Here is a 23,388-nt window from a genome sequence, read left to right as displayed (position 1 = left end):
TTCTATCATTTCTTTCAGCAAGAATTCAAAATTTAAAAGAAAAAAATGCTGTCAAAGTACAAATAAATGTGTTACTAAATACTCAAATACTGTGACACCACTATCTTAATTCTGAAATAAATAAAGGCTACTAATGTTCTCAGGTGGTCTTGCTCAGACAGTAAATCCACAGGGAAAATGGCCCTCAGCACCTCAGAGCAGCTCTTCTCATCAGCAGTAGATAAGACTCTGGAGGATTTGATTTGGCAAGTTGTCAGGCACCGACTTCAGCTGGAGAGTAATGTAGCAGAAAGGATGGCCCAGTCTTTCCCCAGCCATCACTATCATTGCCCAATGGGCCCATGAACCAAGTCGCCATGGTGAAAGCGATGAGGTTAATGCGTAAGCTCGACAGCATGGACTGCCACTCACCAAGGCTAACCTGGACACAACTGCTCCTGAGTGCCAGATCTGCCAAGAGCAGAGATTAACACTGAACCTCAGGTTTGGCACATTTCCCCAGGGTGACCAATGGCCTGGGGCAAGTTGACAATGAACCATTTACTCTATGGAAAGGAAAACGCTCTGTCCTTACTGGAGGAGATACTTATTCCAGTTATGGATTTGCCTTTTCTGCACAGAATGCTTCTGCCCAAACCACCATCCTTGGACTTTCAGAATGCCTCATCCACTGCCATGGTATTCCTGGCACAGTACTGATCAGACCTTAGAACTCATTTCACAGCCAGAAGTGTGACAGTGGGCCCACAATCATGGACTCCACTGCTCTTCCCATGTTCCCCACCATCATGAAGCAGCTGGCCTGATAGAAAGTGAAATGGCCTTTTGAAGACAGTTACAGTGCCAATTAGGGTTAGAGCAGGGTTCTCCACAGTCAGTACATGCATCCATGGTATGGTTTCTCCCATAGCCACGGGTCAGTAGTCAAGGAGTAGAAAAAGAAATAGTTCTACTATCACCCCTAGTGACCCACCAGGAAAATTTTTGCTTCCTTTCCCATGACCTTAAGTTCTGGTGGCCTAGAAGCTTTGGTTCAGGGGGGAGGGAAGCACTCCTGCCAGGACACACAACAAACATTCCACTGAAGTAGAAACTCAGACTTCCCCTCGGCCACTTGGGCTTCTGATGCCCTTAAACCAACAGGCTAAGATAGGAATAGCAATGTTCAGAGGGGTGATTAGTAGATTACTAGGGGGAAACTGGATTAATTCTCCACATGAAGTTAAGGAAGATTACGTCTGGAAGACAGGAGATTCTTTAGGGTGTCTCTTGGTACTACTTTGTCCTATGAGTCAACCTGATCCAGGCAGGTGACAAAGGGCACAAGCCCATCAGAAATAAAGGTATGAATCAAGCCTCCAGGAAAAAGAACTATGGCCAGCTGAGGTGCTTGCTGAAGGTGGAAGAGTAGCAGAGAAAGGTAGTTATAAATATGAGCCTTTAAGGTACCATGACCAGTTGCAGAAACAAAGATTATAACTGACACAAGTGTTTGGTTTTTTGTTTTGTTTTGTTTTTTTGGTGATAATTTTGTTAAAAAGGAGTTCGTAGGGCTAGAGAGATGGCTCAGAAGCTAAGAGTACCATCTGTTCCTCCAAACGTCTTGAGTCCGATTCCCAGCAACCACAGGGTAGCTCACAGCCATAACTAGGACCTGCTGCCCTCTTCTGGCACACAGTGTGCATGCAGATAGAGCACTAGTATACATTAAGTAAATTTTCTAAAAGGTACAGATATTTTAAAAGTACAGATATTAGGCTTTCTTTCCTCGATTTCTTTATTATGTAATATATCAACTAAAATACTATAGTGGTTATATTTACATTTGAGATACAGTTATACCCCCAAACAGACATTGCCACTTAATTCTAAATTTATAATTCGCTTATTTGCATTAGATTGTTACAATGCTGGCCTGTTTAAATGTGTGCTGCACTTCCAATTGCACATGAGATAGTTACATCATGTTAGGTGCAATTATGACCTGATCGTTGATCTCAATTGGAGATTAAGTGTGGCATAAAGGTGTACGGTTGCGTGTCAAGCTGACCAGGGGTGGATGTGTGATGGCTATTCTTGGCTGTCAAGTGACTACTTTTTTTAAGATTTATTTATGAATTATGTATACATATTCTGCCTGCATGTGCACCTGCACACCAGAAGTGAGCACCAGATCTCACTATAGATGGTTGTGAGCCACCATGTGGTTGCTGGGAACTGAACTCAGGACCTTTGGAAGAACAGTCAGTGCTCTTAACCTCTGAGCCATCTCTCCAGCCCCCAAGTGACTACTTCTTAAAAGAACTAAAATCCAAATGGCTGGGATCCAAATGAGAGATTTTTCTTTGTTAAATCTTTTTGTTTGGTTGGTTTAGTCTTTTGAGACAAGGGTTTCTCTATGTAGCCTTGGCTGTCCTAGAACTAGCTCTGGAGACCAGGACAGACTTAAGGTCTCAGATATCTGCCTGCCAATTCCTCCCAAAAATGCTGGATTAAAGATGTGCACCACCACCTCCTAGCCTTAAGACCTGCTCCTAATCCAGATCTTTGAGGCAGCAAGATAAAATTTTAATCCAGATCTTTTGATGTGGGGAAGACCCAGAAGATGGACCACTCCTTCTGCTATGAAAGCAAGCACACTTGCTCTAGGCTTGCTTGCTCTCCCTCTCAGTGGCAAATCCATTCTTTTACTGGCATTAGAACCTAGCTCTTCCGGATCCCTGCATATACTGAAGACCAGCTGAAACACCCAACATCATGGACTGAACACTATAATCTTGAACCTTCTGTTGGTAAACAGCCATTGTTGAATTCAGTGGACCACAGACTGTAAGCTACTCTATGGTTGGTAGACAGACAGACAGACAGACAGACAAAATAAAGCACAAACCCAGCCAGGTATGGTTGCGCAGGCCTGTAATCCCAGCACTTGGCGAGGAAGAAGCAGGCAGATCTCTTGAGTTTGAGCCCAGCCTGGTCTACAAAGTGAGTCTAGGAGAGCCAAGGCTACACAGACAAACCTGTCTCAAAAGACCAAAAGAAAAAGAAGAGGGAAGGAGGGAAGGAGGGAGGGAAGAAGGGAGGGAGGAAGAAAAACAACCACAAGCCTATCTCTGATGATGCTTTCTCCAGAGAAGTGGTATCACTAAAAAAGACCCCACAAATGGATCATGGCCAGCACCACCATTGTTCTTTTATTCCAAAAGAACTGAAAACTGACATGTTTATATAATAATAGTCACGATGAACTCTTATCAGGCTCATATCAATTGGGTAGTTATATAAAATGCTAAATATTAACTACATTTTAAAATACTTTTTTGAAAGATTTTTATTTCATATGTAAGCATGTATGTATGTATGTATGTATGTATATATGTAAACTACATGCATGCCTGGTGCCCATAAAGTCAGAAAAGAGCACAAGATGCCCTGGAACTGAATTTATAGACAGTTGTAGGCCACCATGTGCATGATGGGAATGAAACCTGGGTCCTCTGCAACAGCAGCAAGTGACTGCTGAGCCATCTCTCCAGCCTGAATCAGCAGTTTCTAAATCAATTTTAATATGCAAGTAAAATTCACTATTAAGATAAATTGGAAAAAAAAATCATGCTAATCAGTAATTAATTTCAAATACCATTCAATTCCTACACTGACAATGTCAATCCTCTAAACCCTCATAATTATTACCAAACTTTTCACATATCTTGTTACAAGCAATCAAGTGTAAAATAAATCTATTATTATATACAAGATTCAGATAAGCTGGACATACACAAAGCACTATGCATATTAAATATGTGAGCACTCCCTCAAGTCCTAGAAGACGAATTCAAAGATATTCTGGATGTACATTCAACTGTGACAAGTTGAAAATTGAAAACTTCAGGCTGTATTTTCTTTTTAACTGTGTTTTAGACACTTAAAATGTTCCCTTCCTCACAGAGGACAGGGAAAATGCTTCTATTATATGAAAAGATGGTGAGTGTATAGAATAAAATTGTTCCACAGCTATTTTTATATTTTTAGTGTAATGTTCAAAGTAAAGTAATCTCTTGAGTATTTTGTCTACACTGAGTAAGCTACCAAGTGCAAGAGGAAAGAGGATTCTGGTGTCAGTGTCCAAACAAAACCTTCAAGTGCAACTAATTACAACTAGCTGACACGTAAGAATAACATCTGCAGAGAAATGGCCCAAATGTCCCCGCACAGCAGAAAATTACCTTATGATTAAATAGTATTTAAAACCTAAAGGTCACGGATTAGTATCCTGGTTAGTTTTGTCAAACTGACTGTACAAGCTAGAGTCGTTTACAAAGAGACTACTGATTGAGGAAATGCTTCCATAAGACTGATGCCTATAGACCAGTCTGTCAAGAATTTTCTTGATCAGTGATTCATGTGAGAGGGCTCAGGGCCCAGCCTATATAGAGCTGGTACCACCCCGAGCAGGTGATCCTGGTTCTGAAAGAAAGCAGTCAAAGCAAGCCATGAGGAGCAAGGCAGTAAGCAGCACTCCTCCATGGTCTCTACATCAGCTCCTGCCTCCAAGTTCTAGTCCTGTCATGGCTGCAGGCCTAACAGCTTTTTTATTGCCAGTCCCAGGAATAATTACTACAATACAAAGGGAGGTCTCAAAGATGGCCTGCATGATTAATAAAACTACCTATATTAGAGTAAAAATATCAGCAGAAATTTATCAAGAGTTGGGTAAGTTGAAAATCAGTTTTATGTTGGGGTTGGTCTGATGCTCTGTGTATACAATGCTGAATTCTGGGGTGTGAGATCTGCTTGCAGTCTGGACTCTGCTCAGTGCTGTGTAAACTTTGATCTCCAATATCTGACTGGTTAATTAAAAAGCTAGGCAGCCTGTAGCTGCAGAAGAAAGGTAGGCAGAGCTTCCATTACTGGGCTTGGGGTCTCAGGTAGGGGGCCACATGGTGGGAGAGAAAAAGGAGAAAAGATGTAAAGGACATGGCCTGATGGAGCAGATGCAGCCCAGACAGGACCAATGCTGGCAAGTAACTTGGGGCGTGTGGCAGGGAAGTAGCCAAACTAGCTTAGAGGATTAGTATAAAGCAAACCTGTCCAATTATGAGCCAAAAGCTTATTAATAAACCTAACAAGTCTCTGTGTCTTTCATTTGGGAGCTAGAAGAGTTAGACAGAAGAGCCCCACCACTTAATAAACTTTCTAGTTTTACAAAGTACTACTACAGATTATTTGTTGCTCAAGCATAATCATGGTTGCCAACAATTTCCTGGCATGTGTTCCTTTAACGTGTCAGATTTTTCTCATACTATTAATGGTCAAATTAATAATATGCATAAAGAGATAAACAAAATCTCTCAAGTGACCTTTGAATGGCTATCATGGTAAAGACGGCTTTCTCCTTTCCTCAGTCTTCTGTTACCTGTTTTTATTTATTCAGTTATGCTTGCCTATATTAGTTGGATTAGTCATGTAAGCAATGCATTTGACCATGGCCTCTATTTCAATCACACAGATATAGGAAGCAGAGGTCCTTGTGATCACAGGTGAGCACTAAGGGAACGAGGAATGTAAACCAACAACTGTCCCTTCAAAGGGAGGTATGTGTAGTTGTTATCCACCCAGAAGGCATAAACAGATGTGGCTAAGAAACTGCCTGGCGACCATCCTGCTATCTGTGTAGCTGAGACCAAACAGGATCCTTCCCCAAATCCTTATTGTGAGCTTGTCGATGTCTAGAACCTATTTTTATGAAAACTGTCACGTACTTTACAAGGCATTTTGATGTAGTCACTTCCTAAGATTTATTGTGCATGGGAGGAGTTATTTATCACCAGGATTTTTTTACCAAATTGCTTAACTATGCCTAGAATAAACTACCCAGAGTCAGGCTCTCAAAACGTGAACAAACACAGCTACTCAGTCATATTGAACTAAACCACCTTCTTGCCTCCTGCAGATTGTTATTCTGCTCACAACAGTAATTGAGAGATCCTAACGTTTGTCATCACTTGAAACAAATATTTAAAATAAAGGCTTATTCATCTATACTATTCCTGTGTACTTTTGATAACACCTATCAATACTACATTATGAACAGGAAGTTATAACTAAGCATAAAGCACATGCAACAGCCTGTGTCATGATTTCTGTTTCTCATCAGTTCAGGACAGTTACCTGATGGCCTGTGAGGGTGTCTTGCTGAGATTCTTATGCTCACTGCAGGATTTCTGAGACTGGGACCCTGAAGAGTGACTAGAAAACGAATGCTGTCTTACACCTGAAGGAGGATGCTGTAGTCGAGGAGGTAGTGCAGGTGGGGCTTTTATTGGCTTGCTTAGACTCTTTGGCCCTCTGTAATCCGTATCTACGGAAAATAGAAAAAGACCTCACAATTTTCCCTGACGTAAAAAACTCCAGTACTACCATAACAATCCTAAAGAAATGAAAACTTTGATGTAAACTTACCTGAATGGAAATTTTGTCCAGAATTAGGTTTTTTCATCTTCTTTCCTGACACTGTGTTCCAGCTTTCTGGGGGAGGTGGCTTGAGGTTCTTCGGTGTATGTCTTCAAAAGAAACAAAGTACTTGTTATTAACTTCATATAATCTCAGTAAGAACCAAAACACAGCTGGCTCAGTGGTTACGAGCACTGGCTGCTCTGCTAGAGGACCTGGGTCTCTTCTCAGTGCCACACAGTGGCTCACAGCCATACTAACCCAATGTCCTCTTCTGACCTCCTCGGGCACTAGACATGCATGCACTACACTCAATGCACAGCCAAAACACTCAGAAGCGTAAGCGACTCATTTTACACAAACAAGTGTCCTAGACAGGTGTTTTGTTGTCAACTTACAGAAGATGCGACAACTTTAGCCAGGAATGCTGAGACACACCTTCAATCCCAGAGTTCAGAGGACAGCCTGGTCTACAAAGTACAGCTAGGGCTGCAGAGAAACCTTGTCTCCAAAATCCCAAAATAAATAAATCAATAAACAAACAGACCAGATACTTTAATTCTTTTTCTCCCTCTTGAGGTAGGGTCCCACTATGTAGGTTTGGCTAGCCTGAAACTCACTGAATGAACCAGATCCTCCTGTTCCTGCATCCCAATCACTACAATTAAAGGCGTGCACCACACCTTTTAATTCTCACATTAAAAGCAAATTAGAAAAACTGGATACAGATATAGTTCAATGAATACTTGCTTATTAACATGTGCAAGGCCGGAGTTCAATCCCTGGCATCATTTTTCAATAGTCTAATAATAAGGAACAACTACTCTTCTGCTCTTTTCCTATCTAATAGCACTCTAGTTAAGGCAACAAGAGAGAACCTTACTCCATTAGAGACACTTGTAAACATCACAGTACAGTATACTCAAGTGTAGTATTAGTATATTATAATGTCCAGACTTGATACAAAAACAAGTTTGGTTTTTCCCCATCAAAGGATAACGGGAAAGCCAGACATGGTGGTACATGCCTTAATCCCAGCACTTGAGAGGCAGAGGCAGAATTTTTGAGTTTGAATCCATGTTGGTCTACATAGTGAGTTCTAAGGCAGCCTCAATTGATGGATGGATGGATAAGCTGAACCAGGAAGGAAGGAAGGAAGGATGGATGGATGGATGGATGGATGGTAAACTGAATCAGACAAGGGAGTCCACACCCTTAATCCCAGCACTCCTGGAGGCAGAGTCAGAGTCTATTTCTGTGAGGCCAACCTGATCTACATAGAAACTTTCAAGGTAGCCAGTGCTACATAGTGAGCTATTACTTCAAAACATAAATGAAAACAAAGGTTTGTCTAAAGTACTACGTGAGGGCTGGGTGTGATAGTGCACACCTATCCCAGCACCCTGAGGGCAGAGGCACAGGAGGACCTCTGAGTCTGAGGCCAGCCTGGGCTATATTGTGAGCTCCAGAGCAGTTCAGAGAAACTCTGTCTCAAAAACAAACAAAGGAAAGAATATAAAATACAGGAAGAAAGGACCTGAGTTTCTGAAGTGAAGCGGACTGCCCTGCTCACCCTACAGGCACACAGTCATGCATACTTAGATCCCTTTCTTAAGAGGAGTGAAAGTCTGAGTTAGGACATTTTCTTCTGGTAAAGGTAACTCAAACAAAAGGTGCCCTAAAATAACACTGCAGTAAGACAGAAGTATCTTTCTACACTACATGACAATACTGACATTCTATGAACTATGGCTCTCACTATGGAGCCCTAGTTCACCTGGAACTTACTCTTCAGACCAAGCTGGCCTGAGCAATCTGCCTGATTTTGGCCCTTGGGGTTTGAGGCGTACACCACCAAACCCAAACACCAACAGATTACTGATTACAGGTAACTTAGCACTGAGAGAATAATACACACACACACACACACACACACACACACACACACAGCACCTGTTCTCCAAAAATACCATTTTATAATCTCATCAACTTCCAACTGCTTCTGTGAAAAATGCATTTTAAACTGTAGGCAAAACTAACACTTAACTAGCATTTTGTAAAATATACCAGGAAGCATAGCATTTTTTTCCCTAGGGATGTGTGTGTGTATACGTGTGTTAGATGTGATATCATTGTTTCTCAAAGAATCTGGGGCTCTTTTTACATAGGCCAGGAGTCCTGGGATCCACCTATCTCTGATGTCCAACCCTGGTGTGAGAGGCACACAGCCATGCCTGGTTTTTATGTAAATGGTGAATATTCAAATCCAGTTTCTGCTTTTTGTTCGTTTGTTATTGGGGGTGGGGTGGAGGGCTGAGATGGGATCTATATAGCCCTGGCTGTCCTGGACCTTTGTGTAGACTAGATTGGGTCTGAACTCTAGACATCTGCCTGCATGCATTACCACAGCCAGCTTCAAAATCAGTTCCTTTGCAAGCAAGCCATCTCTGCAATCCCTCACAATTTTTCTAAAGAGCTGACCAAAATTAAGTTTTTATATACAGGCATCTGCAAGTACTCAAATTTCTAGCAAGTTAAGTCTAAGAGGTAGCAAACACCTTGAGTAAAGAATACGTACTTTTTTCCCAGTTCTTCAGACAAAACTGGTCCATTCTCAGAGTGAACCCCGTGACTGTCCACATTAGAAAATTTTCCATTATGATCCAATCTAACCTGATGAACACCAGAAAGAAAAATCAGAATTTGGTAACATAAACATTTATCAGGGGAAAAAAAGTACAAAAGGGGGTACAACAGAATACATCTCTCCCTAAAGATTGTTTATCCTGTCAAAATCTTTTGAACTGTTCCAACTCCATCAAGCAGCAGCAGCAGCATAATCAACCAAACTTGCAAACAACACGTGAGCCTGTCAAGCCATCCTGGCTTTCAATCTCCAGGTGTAGCTTTTCCAATGACTAAACCACCCTGGGCAATTTATCTTGTTTGTTCATATTCAAATTGGAGCTAACCACAGTAATTAACACAACATAGACCACCTGGAGAGTCAATAGAGCTATATATTATACAGGGGCCAGCAGTCTACACAGCAGCTACTCTACAAATGAGGTAACCATTAGTACTACGATCTTCCAATCTTTATAATAAAAACATGTAATAATGTGACCTTTGTTGCTTCTTAAGAAGAGAGCAAACTGTTCACCTGTTCAAAAGCTTCAACTCCTCCTCCTATTCCCGTTGGTAGCAGCTAATTGTCAACAGTAGTATGGCTAAGGATGCCTAGACACTCCTTCTAGGCAAACTGCACACACTAACCTGTGCACTGGCCAACAGCTACATCAGATAAGACAGCACAGTAAGCACAGCTCTGCTCTACACAGACTCCTACTCTTCCAAGAGTTAACAGAGTCCTGAGCTGACATCTCAGTCTTCATTCATCACAATAGGGCACTGCTTTTCTCAAGAAAATTTTGTAATAAAAGTTTAAAGTAATTTATAATTTCTTCATTCTTAATGTGTTTCTGCCACCTGTGCAGTGCTAGCAGATGCCAGAAGAGGGCACTAGATTCCCTGGAGTTGGAACACACAGTTTTTAAGCCTCCTGATATGGGTATAAACTCAGATTCCTTGATAGAGCAGCAAGAATTCTTATCTGCTGAGCCATGTATCCAGGCATTTTGTTTTGTTTTGCCTTTGAGACAGCCCTAACTGTAATGAGCCTGTAAGACAGCAGAGCTGTCAGGAGCAAAGTCAAGAGACATTTTTGGTGACAGTGACTGGGCAACGCCCCTAAGACACTGAGAGCTTGTGAGACAGCAGAGCTGTCAAGGATAGATAAGAAGATAGTCGTAGTAATAGTAACTAAGTAACGCCCTTAAGGCAGTGTGTGTGTGTGTGTGTGTGTGTGTGTGTGTGTGTGTGTGCGCGTGTAAGAATGATAAGCTAAGTGGTGACCTGGAATAAAGCATAACAATTACAGTAACGCCCTTAGACATGAAGTAATGAAATTACTGATCAGCAGCTGGCATGTCTGAAAGAATGATAAGCCAAGCCATGCCCCCAGAGTGCATAAAAATGCAGCCCGAGCCTTCACAGGCACGGCAGGCTAGACTCATGATGAGGAAGCTGAAAGACCACCGATACCCAGCCTATTCCTGACGGCTGTTTGAGAATCCCAGACCACCTTATCAGACCGGCCCTGGAAGGCGGCTCCCGAGCAACCGCAGCTTCCTTCACATCTGAGGCCTGGCCGGGGCCGAGGCCCATCAAGTCATCAGAAGACGCGTCTGAGGTCGGCCTGGAACTGTGAAGTTCCAGAGCCTAGAAGATACCGACGCCGTGGTGTTGAGCCCGTGCCTGTGGCCAGGTTGTATTCCCCATAGGATGTGTAATGTGAGAGGCAACTCTTAGACATCTGTGTGATTAGTGTGATTAAAGCAGCTTTCAAAATCATTCTGGAGCTTTTATCAACACCTTACAGCCCTTTGTGGCGTCTCGGTTCAAGTCCTCCAGCATAATCAAGCGCTCGTGACACCTAACTGACCTGAAACTCAGTATGTAGACCAGACAGACTGGCCTTGGAAGGCACAGAAACCCACTTGCCTCTGACTCCCCCCAAGTGCTGAGATCAAAAGTATATGCCAACACATCCAGCTGCACCAGCCTTTTTTAAAAATGCTATTTTTACAAAGGTTAAAGTCTATTTTGCATACTTGAGTAAACAAGTCACCTGTGTATCATTTCAGTTGCTTTTTTAAGACTTCAATTAAACTGTATTCAAATAAAATGGACAAAACCAAGAATTCAGGGGGCAAAGGCAGGTAGATCTTCTGTGACTTCCAGATCAGGCTGGTCTAAATAGTTGCAGACCAGCCAGTCATACAGTGAGACGCTGTCTCCAAAACAAACAAACAAAACAAATAACAACAACAAAACACTGTGGTTTTACAAACATACAAATTTCAGCATTTAAGTCCAGCACTGTGGCACTCGCCTATAATCACAGCGCTGAAGGAGGCAGAGGCAGGCGAACTGCTTCAGGTTCGGGGCCAGCCTACTCTACAATGCGAGTCCAGGACAGTCAAGGCTACACAAAAAAGCCCTGTCTCAAAAAAAAAAAAAAGAAAAAAAGATTCTACTTGTAATTTGTGTGTATTTAGGATAAAATGTATTTAGAATGTATCAGGATAAATGAATTCTGAAATCCAACTTATAAATACAGTCAAATTTTAGTTGGCTATTACTTTGGAGAGTATCATAAATAAGATTCACATGTAAAGTCACTTACGTGGGATTTATCTCCAACTTCATATTGTAAGCCAGCAGCAATGGAATAATCTCGTTTTTGTTGAGCTGTTTATTTAAAAAGAAATTCAGTAAAATACACTGTAGATACATTGTAAATAAGTGTAATAAGCCAATTTTCGAGAAGACTCAGGTTTAACTCACCTTGTTTAGACTTCAACCAAATTTCATACTCCACATTTCTATATACTGCTGGGTTGAGTGACTTAAGAACCTTTCTGGACAAAGGAAGGCCAACCGAGTTCCCATTGTTCTTTGGGTTCTAAATAAACAATGTCAGATGTCCAATCAACAGAGAAATGTTTTCAAATATGCACAAAAACAAAACAAAACTTAAGAAAAAAAAAATCAGGAAGCAGCAAATGAATCTTACCAGCAAATAGACCCTGACTACAGAAAATGAGCATAAAATCACAGGTTCTTTACATACTAAAGAGTAAGTTCAAAGTACCTCACTGCCTGAGGGTTTAAATCCGTTCAAGTCAGTGGCAGCAACACTTTTACTCCTATAAAGGAACAGAACATTATTAGGAAATGGAAATGTATTTTTATGTAGTCAACTAAATTTTAACCTCAACTAAAACACTCAAGTCAGTTACACGACAAAAAAATGTGAGGCTCCAGTAACTCCAATAAAGTTTTATTTAGTCTATGTAAGTATGTTATACATATATATGAAGTACATACATGCATATGTAAAAATGACTTACTAATTCTTACTGACTTAGTAAATAAAAAAACAGGATACAGTATGAGTGGGTGAAATAACCTAATTTAGAAAGGATTCAACATAAAATTTCCAGTATTAAAAATTTTTAAAAGAACTGTTACAACCAAACTATAACATTTATAATAAGAAATCTAAAACCCCAATGTAAAAATGTCTGAAAAGTCATAACTAACCTTTAAAAAAAAAATCTCAACCTTCAGTACAATCAAAGAACCACTTCATTCATTTGCTCTGCAACTATGAGTGCCTACCATCTGATGCACACTAGCTATCACTAAACTGCCTGGCTATAAACAGTAAGACAGAAAACAACCGTCCATAAAATCTAGTGAAAGTAAACACAAACTAGGTAAGTCATCAATACACTAAGAACGAATCAACAAGAGTGATGGTGCACTCATGTAATCCCAGCACTCTAGGAGGCGGAGGCAGGTGGATATCTGAGGTCAAGGACAGGCTGGTCTACAAATCAAGTCCAGGAAGGACATACAGAGCTACACAGAGAAACCCTGTCTCAAAAAAAACAAAAACAAGCAAACAAACAAACAGAAATCCACATCTAGATTTCAAAATAACTTCCAAAGATTCATTAAAGGAAGCAAGAGCCAGAAGTCTAGAATAAAAATTAAAAAAAAAATTATTCATTCCAAGTACACTCCGGGACTCACCAATATGAATGTGGAAATAATCCAAGCGCATATTGCACACTTCCCTAATTACCACACTAAACTCATCTATCCTTGACAAGGCTATATACAGCGTACATCCTCTCTGTACTTGCTTCTATAACAAACATCTACAGCATTCAAGAGACAAGTCTAAAAGCCCTTCCACTCCAAGCATGGGCAGCAAGTTCAAATAAGCTAGCCACCACCTCAATTTCTCTGCTTACTAACACATCTGGATCAGGTTATGTGTCTGGAAAGAAGAAAGGCACTTTCTATTTGTTCATAATTAAATCAGAATATGTTAGGACAAAATTCACAACATCAAACACTGTTCAAACATTAATACTAATCTGATCTTCAGTCCAAATCAGAAGATAATTCAACAAATTCCTAGAATATAATGGGACTTTCTCTGGGACAGCTAGCAGGTGAATAAAGATGAGGACTTACTATTTTATACCTTAGGCCTTAGCTTGGGCTACCTTCCAGCTAGCTCATCTAACTTAATTAACCCAACTATTCTAATCCACCACCCTGCCACCTGGCCCTGGCCTAGTAGCTCTTTCATTCAGTCCCAACACCTGTTCCTCTCCATGTCACACACAGCCCATCCCCTACCCCATTTGATTCTTCTCCTAGCTCTCTAAGCCCAGATATGGCACCTTTTTTGTCTCCTGCCTAGCTACTGGCCTTTAGCTCTTTATTAAGCCAATCAAAAGGTGAGAGAAGACTGTTTACAAACTATGATGCAGGCACTCAGCCATAAGAATAACAATACCAAAATCCAGACAGTATTCCACTATCTTCAGGTACAGAATTAACAATTGAATATACAGAGACAACACTAGAAGCCAGGCATGAAGACACACACCTGTAACCCAAAGCACTTGGGAGGTCAAGACAACAAGACAGTCAGGAGAGTAAGTCATCTTTATCTACCATGAGCTCCAGAATACCTAGACCCTGCCTCAGAATCAAAACAAGGGCCACAGAGATGGTCTTGTTCTTGCCCAGGATCCAAGTTCAGTTCCCAGAACCTAATCAGGAGGCTCACAAGGACCCCTAACTCAACAAGGAGTCTGTCACCTTGGCCTCAAAGTATCTGCACTCATTCACACACAGATACATAATTTAAATATTTTTGTCAAAAAAAAAAAATGTCCTAAAGGCTGCAGCTCAGCAGTAGAGTGCTTTGCCTAGCATGCACAAGACTCTGACTTCCCAGCCAGGCACAGTGGCGCACGCCTCTAATTCCAGTGCTTGAGGGGCAGAGGCAGGCGGATCTCTGTGACTACAAGGACAGTCTGGTCTACAGGGCAGCCAAGGCTGCACAGAGAAACCCTATCTTGAAGGAATTAATACAGACTATAAATGAATTTATATTTACCTGGCATGGTTTCATGTAATCTTTTAGGATTTACATGTAAATTTCTTTTAGAAAATACTGAAATAATCTCATTCTATGCTACAGAGGCTACTGAAGGATCCTTAGGGAATTTAAATACGCCCCTAATCTATCTGATTGGCAAATAAACAAGGACCCGTAACTCCAAGAACAAGGAATCTGCCACCTTGGCCTCAAAGGTTCTGCACTCATTCAAACATACTCTGAAAACATGCTTAATGACCAGCAGTATGCCTGGATATCCTAGGCTGAGCTTCCTAACCTATTTAAACTACTTCAGTGACTCTAAAAGGTATCTGTAACCTTGAAGAATTACCTTGCATAACAGCATGCTGAAGCACTCATTATAAAAAGAGGTGGCAAAAGCAAAGAAACTATAAAAAGGTCAGGAAGATCAAAATAAACATTTCCTCCATTACTAGATATGTAAATAAGTTAACTTTACAGTTCTACAATGTACACACACAGATCAAATTTATCCTACATATCAATTACATATGTATAAATTCTCATTAACCAAAAACAATTCAAAGACACCCCATTAAAGAATTTAGGTCAAATTCACGGCAGCAATAAAGAAACTTTACTGTGTATCAATGTTTTATGAATACACACCTTAACACATGAAAATGTTCCTTGGGTGATACTAGAAAGATACTTTAGGATTGAAATGTATTCTTACTTGCAGCTGTCATCCTCAGAATCTGATATTTCACTGTTGCTTTCATCAGCCACTTCAGAGGTTTCTAATCCCATCATGATTTTACTGACATCAGTTTTAAATACCTTCTCATACAGCAATTCATAAAGGAGAGCTGCAATTAAGGAGGTACAGTATGCAACATTATAGGCATGTTCTGAGAACAGGAAAAGTGGGACAGTACCACTCAGGTTTCTGAAAATTTTAGTAGGTGTACATAAAACCTTGACAGTCAATAGCACCATTTAATCTGAAAGAACAGGAACATTTTTCTGTGTACATTAAGTTCAGAATCATGCTTCATATTACTACATTTCACATTTCTACTAACGAGGCCTAACCCAAAGGTTTTGAATGAAAAAATTTTTAAGCATAATTAAGTTCACAGAGAAGAGAAATGTAGAACTTCAGAATACCCTAGTTGACACGCCAGGAGACTTGATCTCCCAGTCACTGTAACATTACATCAAGTACTCATCAAATTTCTATAAAACACGAGGAAGGCTGTTCAACTTAATCCGGCTACATGTTTTAACTTTACATAATGAGCTAAAAAGATGCTTAGAAAATATATTCTTAGGGGCCTGGAAGATGACTCAATAGTGTAAGCACTAAGGGCATGGGTTTGAATCCCCAGCACTCATATAAAGAAGCCAGGGTAGGCACCATGTGCTTACTATCCTAGCACCAAGGGAGGTGGAGACAAGAGGAGCTCTAGGAGTTGATGGGCAGCAGGCTAGCTAAAAAGAGAGAGCTCTAGCCAGGTTCAAGAGATGCTTAAAAAAAGAGAGAGATCCTGCCTCAAAATGTAAGCTGAAGAGCCACCAAGGATATTACTCACTGTCCCCACATTTACATATATGCACACATAACACGTGGGGGGGGAGAGAATAAAGGCTCTCATCTGGCTTCTACACACACATTCAAACATATGCACACTCACTGACAGAAATCTATTCTCAGTCATCCTTGAAGGAAAGATTATTGGGATTAATTTGCCCAATTAAAAAATAAGTTCTAAAAGCCAGGTTGTGGTGTTGCATGCCTTTAATCCCAGCACTTGGGAGGCAGAGGTGGGTGGATCTGAGTTCAAGGCCAGTCTGGTTTACAGAGCTAGTAATTCTAAAAACAAAAAAAAAAAAATATGTTTTCCAATAAATAAATGAATAAATAAATAGCTCCCACAGCCCTCTCCCAGATGCCAGGTAAGAAGAGATAAAACCTCAAACTTACCCAGTTAGTAGGCAAGCTACAAAGGCTTATTCTTCCCAAAGCTTAAATGTCCTGACTTTGACTAGCTAGGAAAGGGAGAGACACAGCCCAAAAGATAGCTAAATATTACCACCAAAACCATAAAATATCCTTTTCTATATTTTTAAATTTTATTTATTTATGTATATGAGTGTTCTATCACATATATCACCTGCACGACAAAAGAGGGCATCAGATCCCAATATAGATGGTTGTGAGCCACCATGTGGGTGCTGGGAATTGAACTCAGGACCTCTGAAAGAGCAGACAATGCTCTTAGCCACTGAGTCATCTCTCCAGCCCTAACATATACTTTTAAAATGTTTACTACTCTTAACTTTTACTGGTCACTTAAGACTAGAGAAAAAAGCCAGGCATGCTGGCACATGCCTAATTCCCTCTTTTGGGAGGCAGAGGCTTTCGATTCTGAGTTCAAGACAAGTATGGTCTACATAGAAAGTTCCAGGACTGTCAACGTTACACAGTGAGACCCTGTCTCAAAAAGCAGAAAGGAAAAAAGAAAAAAAGCAATTACACATGCAACTCATATGAGGAAAAGGATTTTAAAGTAGGAGTGGCCATTCCTTTCCTCTAAAACACTTTTTACGTGTGGGGGGGGGGGGAAGAGATTCAGCCAAACAGTAATTATTTGGGAAAATCTGTAGAAACTGAATACCATGATAAGGTAGCAAACCTTACTGACATCTACTGGATAGAGGTGCTAGGGTGCTACTAAGCATCGTTCAACGCAGAGAGAAACACCCCAACAGAAGAATCGGGCCCAAAATCTCAACAGTATCAAAAGTAGGAAACCTTCCCTTTAAACAAAATACAATCCAAATGCTGTTTTCATTTGTTTGGTCAATTTCAAGCTACACATCAGCAACTTGAAAACTGGATATAAATCCTTACTAAGGCTGTGTAGTTTAGGCTATATGAACATACTTACACTGACACACAGCAGAAGTATCTTTATACGTTATAGGATAGACAATATCATAATGATTCCCATTTGAAAAACACAGTAACACCTGAAGAGAAAGTAAACAACATTTCAGTCAATCACAATTGACATTCACAAAGCAAACCATTTCCAAAGCCTCTCAATCACACATTCTCAAAGCCATATTTTAGAAACACCACAGCTCCAATGCTGTCACGCTAAGTCCAACACAGTACGTGAAAAGCCAGACTGCTGAGTTCTCTCTGGTGTTTGCTGTTTTTTCAGACAGTCTTGTGTATCTCAGGCTGGCCTCAAACTCCCTGTATAGTAGAAACTGGCCTTGAAAGTCCTGATCCTCCTGTGCCCATCTCTCCAGTGCTGGGGTTACAGGTAAGCACTGCCACACCCGTTCTGAAAATGTTTACGGAACGACAAAAAAGCAGACATGGTAAGTAGTCATTAGCGGTTGCAAACGTCTGTAATCCCAGCATTCAGGGAGGCTGAGGTGAGGGAATCTCAAGCAGAAGCCAGTCTATATAAAGAAACTCTCAAAAAACTAAAATAAACACCAGATACATATGATTTCAACTACTTAAAGGAAGGTGAGATGTTTAGATGGTTGAGCGGTTAAGTGCATTTACTACTCTCACAGAGAACCCAAGTTTGCCTCCCAAAACCCAAGTGTAACTCCAGCTCCAGAGGATCTGACACTCTTGCCTCTGTACTCTCATGCATACACCCACACAAATTAAAAAGATAAATAAATCTTTAAAAAAAAAGTTAAAAGATTGTAAGAAATTATTCCAAATAAAGGTTAGTGCCGCACATCTGTACTCATAGCACTCAAGAAGCTAAGAGAACACATAGCATAACTGTGGAAAGAATGGAAGGAGAAAGAGGGAAGGAGAAAAAGGAGAGGAAGAAGGAGGGAAAAGGGAAGGGGAGGTAATAAATGAGGGGGAAGAGAAGAAAGAGGAGGTTGCAAATATCTATAACCCCAGCATTCAGGGAGGCTGAGGTGGGGGACACCACACTAATGCTAACTTCTATGAGACAGATAAGCTTTTTCCTGCTGGTCAGTTTTAAGTATTTTCTAAGGAACAGATCACTACTACACAAAGAAATTTACATTTACTGCTTAAAACAGGCCATAAGGCTAAACTGTAGGTAAACAAGATCAAGAGTAAATCACATTAACACCTACCCCTCTCCATCCTTACTTAAATGGTAGCATTTCATTCGCTTCCTCTCCCCCTCTTAAACAGTAAGACACAATGTCCTTCACCTTGGCCTGCATGATTTTGCTAAAGTAAAATTCTCTTACGGTGAATCAGCTGGGTTTTTTTTCTTTCTAAGCTTCATAAAACTTTTCCACTGTTTCCACTTTATGACCACATGATGCAGTGACACTGTTGTTACTAAAATTATCTTTACAATGGGCAACAGAAACACCAGAGTATGTCTGCACACAAGCAGAGCAACTTTCCCAAGTTATTTAACTACTTAATGTGGTGATCAAACAGTAAGTAATCTTGCTCATATGGACATAACATTAACAGAAAATGACTTGATTAACTTAACTTAAAAACCAATACCATAACTTTCATATAGCATCACTTCAAGAATCTTTAAAATAATTGGTTAAGAGATCAAGGCAACAACTGAGCAGCTCTTTTACTTAAACATATTTTAACACTTCAAAGAATCCTTACCTTCTCAGGAAAATTATTTTCAGTTACTTGTGAAGGAGAAACATTTGGCTCCTGATATATTACAAAATCTTTCCTGAAAATAAAACTCAGAAATTTTAAAAGAATGTATTTCATGAATTGAAATTAATCATTTATCTGAATTTGTTGAAATTAATCATTTGTTGAAATTAATCATTAGGCAATGTTCTAAGCACTGAAGATAGAGTAGGAAAAAAGAAAATAACTGTACTATAAGATACCAGATGTTTTCTAAATTCCAAATCAATTCCAAATCAATTCATATATAAGATATACAACATAAATAACTTTGGAGACTCTAACAGGAAATCTTGCTCTCACAGAAACTACAGCAATGACAAAGAACAGTACTTCAGCTCTGTTCCTGGGGCCACTCAACCTTACTAGTCCTGAGAATAAACCCTTTCTCTATAAAGCTGATACACAATCGTTTTTAGGACATAACCTAATATTTGTCTGTGCCGTTTTTCAAAAATCCCTCAAGAATGAAAACATTTAAACAATATCTAACCATCAAACTCCAACCTTAGAGAAGGTCTTTCACAGTTGAGGAATAAAACTCCTCTAAGCTTTAACAACATTAGTTCACTGTAATCTGATCTTCCGTTGTTTTATTATTATTCTTTTACTTAAGAGTTTACAGTTTACCTGTACATAAGAGAAAGGGCACTTATCTCCACTTGTCCTACCCATTCCTGTATTGAGGAAAGAAAAGTCGGCATGTAAGTATCCCACTGTTTACAGCACACATTATGCACATTCTCCACAACCCACCCCTTTTTGTCTTCAAGACAGGGTTTCTCTGTACAGCCTTGGCTGTCCTGAACCCAAGAGATCCGCCTGCCTCTACCTCCTTAGAGCTGGGATTACAGGAGTACACCTCTACTGTCCAGCCATAAACACCCTTTAACAGTACACCATCAGCATATTATTATTAAATCAGCTTAAAAAAACAGGGTTAGAGAGATGGCTCAATGAATACCCATCTTCTTGCTGTTGCAAAGGACCCAAGTTTTGGTTCCCAGGACCCACAAGGCAGCTAAAACTCCAAAGGATCTTCCCTCTTCTGGTCTCCTAGGATACCACATACACATGATACAAAGATATACATGCAGGGAAAATACTCATATCCATAAAACACAAATAATATTGTTTTTTTTAAGGCCTCTAGTAGGACAATGGGAAGAAGATGCTTAAAAAATATATATGCTTACACAAAAAATGACCATATGTAACTCATTATAATAAAATAAAAAATTAAAAGAAAACAGACTTAGTAACAGGAACAAGAGTCATCTGTTTAAGTTGGAAACTTGCCTATGGCAAGGTCTATTTATCCTCTAACCTAGTACCCAGAAGCTTGGCACATAAAGCCAAGAATGAAAGATAATAAGAACAGTTCCTTCACCTTCAGGATGAATCAAGGTATAGAAAGAGAGCAAGGTCCTCTAACAAGGAAAATTCTGTACTGCTTAAAATCACATGAAATGAAGCCTTTTTGGAGAGCAAAAGGAAAGTACATGTTTAAAAAAGAATTAATGCCCCTGTATTTCTGACTCAACAATTCAAAATCTACACAATTCTACCCTGATGGAATGTTTTGTATGTCCACAAAAGTATATGCAAAGGTACTGATACAACATATTTGTCACACTATGAAAAGTGAAAGTTCCCAAGAACCTCAAGTAATACACTCTGATTTGTCTACTCTGTAGATAAAGCATACTGCATGTACTGCAGAGAAGGAAGGATCCTCACAAGTAACATGAAAGACAGTCTAGTAAGTCAAAGCACAAAGTCAAAGTCAAATAACCCTTTTTAAATAACAAAGTTCTGCATAGAGAACTGAAGGTGTGTTATGGTCTGGGGTACTCATGTTCTAACACTTGGCCCCCAGCTGGTGATGTTGCAGGAGTTGTAAAGCCTAGTCAGACAAAGCAAGTGAAAGGCAGGCCTTGAGATAGAGAACTCGGGCTAGCCTCCTGTTCCATCACTGCTTCCTAGTCCTGTGAGGTGTGAGAAAGCAGCTGCTACACTCTCACTACCACAAAGCCATGACAGACAACAATCACCTCAGACCTTAAAAAAACAAAACAAAGAAAAACACTCCTTCCTTACTAGGTATTTGGTCACAGCAACAAGAAAATGTGTCCCAAATTCATTAACAGAAACATGAAATTCAAGACAAAACCAAATCCTTATGCACCTGTATTTAAAATCTTGTAACATGAGAGTTTGCCCTAGGTTACTTGTGAAAGTAATAGCTTTCTGTTTTGTTTTGTGCTGTTTTCTTTTTTTGTTTGTTTGTTTTTGTTTTGTTTTGTTTTTTCTTGAAACAGGGTTTCTCTGCATAGCCTTGGCTGTTCTGGACTCACCTTGCAAAACAGGCTGGCCTCAAATTCACACCAATCCACCTGCCTCTGCCTCCCTAAGTACTGGGATTACAGGCATGCATGGGCTGTGACAAATCAAACTGCTTGCTACCACTTCCACCACAGAAAGAAACAGAGACAAGCAGGAGTTTAGACAGTGCCATGCTTCACTATCTCTTCCAAATTGGCTCTGGTTTTCAAGACAAAATAGATTCCACATACTAAAGCAGACTTCCTGAAATAAGCTTAAACCTAATAATAATAGCCCAAGGGCTATTCAAAAATAGTTCCATGTGATGCCCTCTGTTGGAGAAAATTCACTGGTAGGAGACTGTTTAGCTCTCCTCACTTATGCAATACGGGCCATACTGATCTTAAAAAATGTAAACGTTGGGCTGGAGAGATGGCTCAGCCATTAAGAGCACTTGCTGCTCATGCAGCAGACCCAGCCTGCGGCGCACAGCAAGTACACAGTGGCTTACAGGGAACTCAGGATCCTCTCCTAATGTCCACAGACACAAGGTATACACACAGTGGACACATGCAATTAAAACATCATAAACATAAAAAACTCTCTTAAACAGTCTGCCACCTTTATCTGATGAGAATAGTGTTTCTTATAACCTTCCAAATAAATCCTATTACAATCTGAATGAGTAAACAATGGCCATCACAAAATATCTTCTTCCTTAACTAAATATCAGCCATCAAATGTAATCTTTTCTTTCTTAAAAGAAAATGAGCTGGGTGTGGTAGTACACACCTTTAATCCCAGAATTTGGGAGGCAGAGGCAGGTAGATATCTGAGTTCCTGGCCAGCCCAGGCTACAAGAAAAATCCTGTCTCAAAAACAAAATAAAGGCGGTGGTAGCGCATGCCTTTAAGCCCAGCACTTGAGGCAGAGGCAGGCTAGATCTTTTCGAGTTCAAGGCCAAGCTTGGCCTACAGAATAAGTTCAGGGACAGCAAAAGCTACAGAGAGAAACCCTGTCACAAAAAAGCACAAAAAGAAAAAAGCAAAAAACAAAATAAAACAAAACAAAAAAGGCTCAGTGGTTAAGAGCACTGACTGCTCTTCCAAAGGACCCAGGTTCAATTTCCAGCACATGGCAGCTCACAACTGTCCATAACTCCAGAATCTGACACCCTCACACATACACCTAGGCAAAAGAGCAATGCACATAAAATTAAGGAGGGGGTGGTGAGAGAAGCTTCCAGCTTCCAGTGTCTAGCACACAGTGCGAGCACTGTAACGAGATACAAGTGTATACTAATGGAGACGGCTGCAAATGTTCCCAAAACCAAGAAATGATGACTAAAGTGACAGACAGGTCAATAATATCTGATTATTATGTAATATCTGATTATTACACCTTGTATACAACTCTAAAAAGGCACAAACATACCCCAAAAATATGGATAATTATGTATCAAATAAAAATATTCTAGCTCTTTTTAAAATAAGGAACGTCTCTGGCCTCATTCAGCACATGCTGCTTCCAGCCAGGTGTGATGATTAAAAACATTGTATAAAATATTATACAATGCACATCTATGATCCTAGCACTCTGAAAGTGGGAGAAAGACAATGAGTTCAAAGTCAGCCTGTGCTTTGTAAGGCGACTGCCAGGCCGGCCCAAACTATGATAGTAAGCCCCAAATCAAAAGACCAAGTATCGAGGACTACAGCTCAGTGATAAATAAGGCCCAGAGCTGTTAACAAGCCAAGGTGCTGGGCCCGATCCTCAGGGCCGCAAAATAATATTTTATACAATGTTTTTAATCCATCCATCCAGGCAACAAAAATACTGAGTATTATCTCTGCCTCTAGGTAGTACCACAGAATGCAACATACAAAACTGTAAGATCAAA

The 23,388-nt window shown here is 40.2% G+C and overlaps 1 protein-coding gene across 2 annotated transcripts in view; it reads right to left on the bottom strand.

Annotated features, from left to right (window-relative positions):
* Positions 1-23,388, bottom strand: part of Otud4 (OTU deubiquitinase 4) — a 44,554-nt gene that overhangs the window by 13,226 nt on the left and 7,940 nt on the right. For both annotated transcript variants that reach the window (XM_060393215.1, XM_021635632.2), the window contains exons 4-13: positions 19,794-19,840; positions 19,128-19,200; positions 17,422-17,503; positions 15,204-15,336; positions 12,170-12,224; positions 11,863-11,980; positions 11,702-11,766; positions 9,032-9,126; positions 6,463-6,563; positions 6,172-6,361 (exon numbers count right to left, since the gene is read on the bottom strand). In XM_060393215.1, the coding sequence (XP_060249198.1) occupies positions 6,172-6,361; positions 6,463-6,563; positions 9,032-9,126; positions 11,702-11,766; positions 11,863-11,980; positions 12,170-12,224; positions 15,204-15,336; positions 17,422-17,503; positions 19,128-19,200; positions 19,794-19,840 (959 nt within the window). The remainder of the gene's footprint in view (positions 1-6,171; positions 6,362-6,462; positions 6,564-9,031; positions 9,127-11,701; positions 11,767-11,862; positions 11,981-12,169; positions 12,225-15,203; positions 15,337-17,421; positions 17,504-19,127; positions 19,201-19,793; positions 19,841-23,388) is intronic.

The sequence above is a fragment of the Meriones unguiculatus genome, chromosome 10, assembly GCF_030254825.1.
Source record: "Meriones unguiculatus strain TT.TT164.6M chromosome 10, Bangor_MerUng_6.1, whole genome shotgun sequence".
Classification (NCBI taxonomy): domain Eukaryota; kingdom Metazoa; phylum Chordata; class Mammalia; order Rodentia; family Muridae; genus Meriones; species Meriones unguiculatus.
The sequence above is the reverse complement of the archived record's forward strand: the minus strand, read 5'-3'. Positions and strand labels throughout refer to the sequence as shown.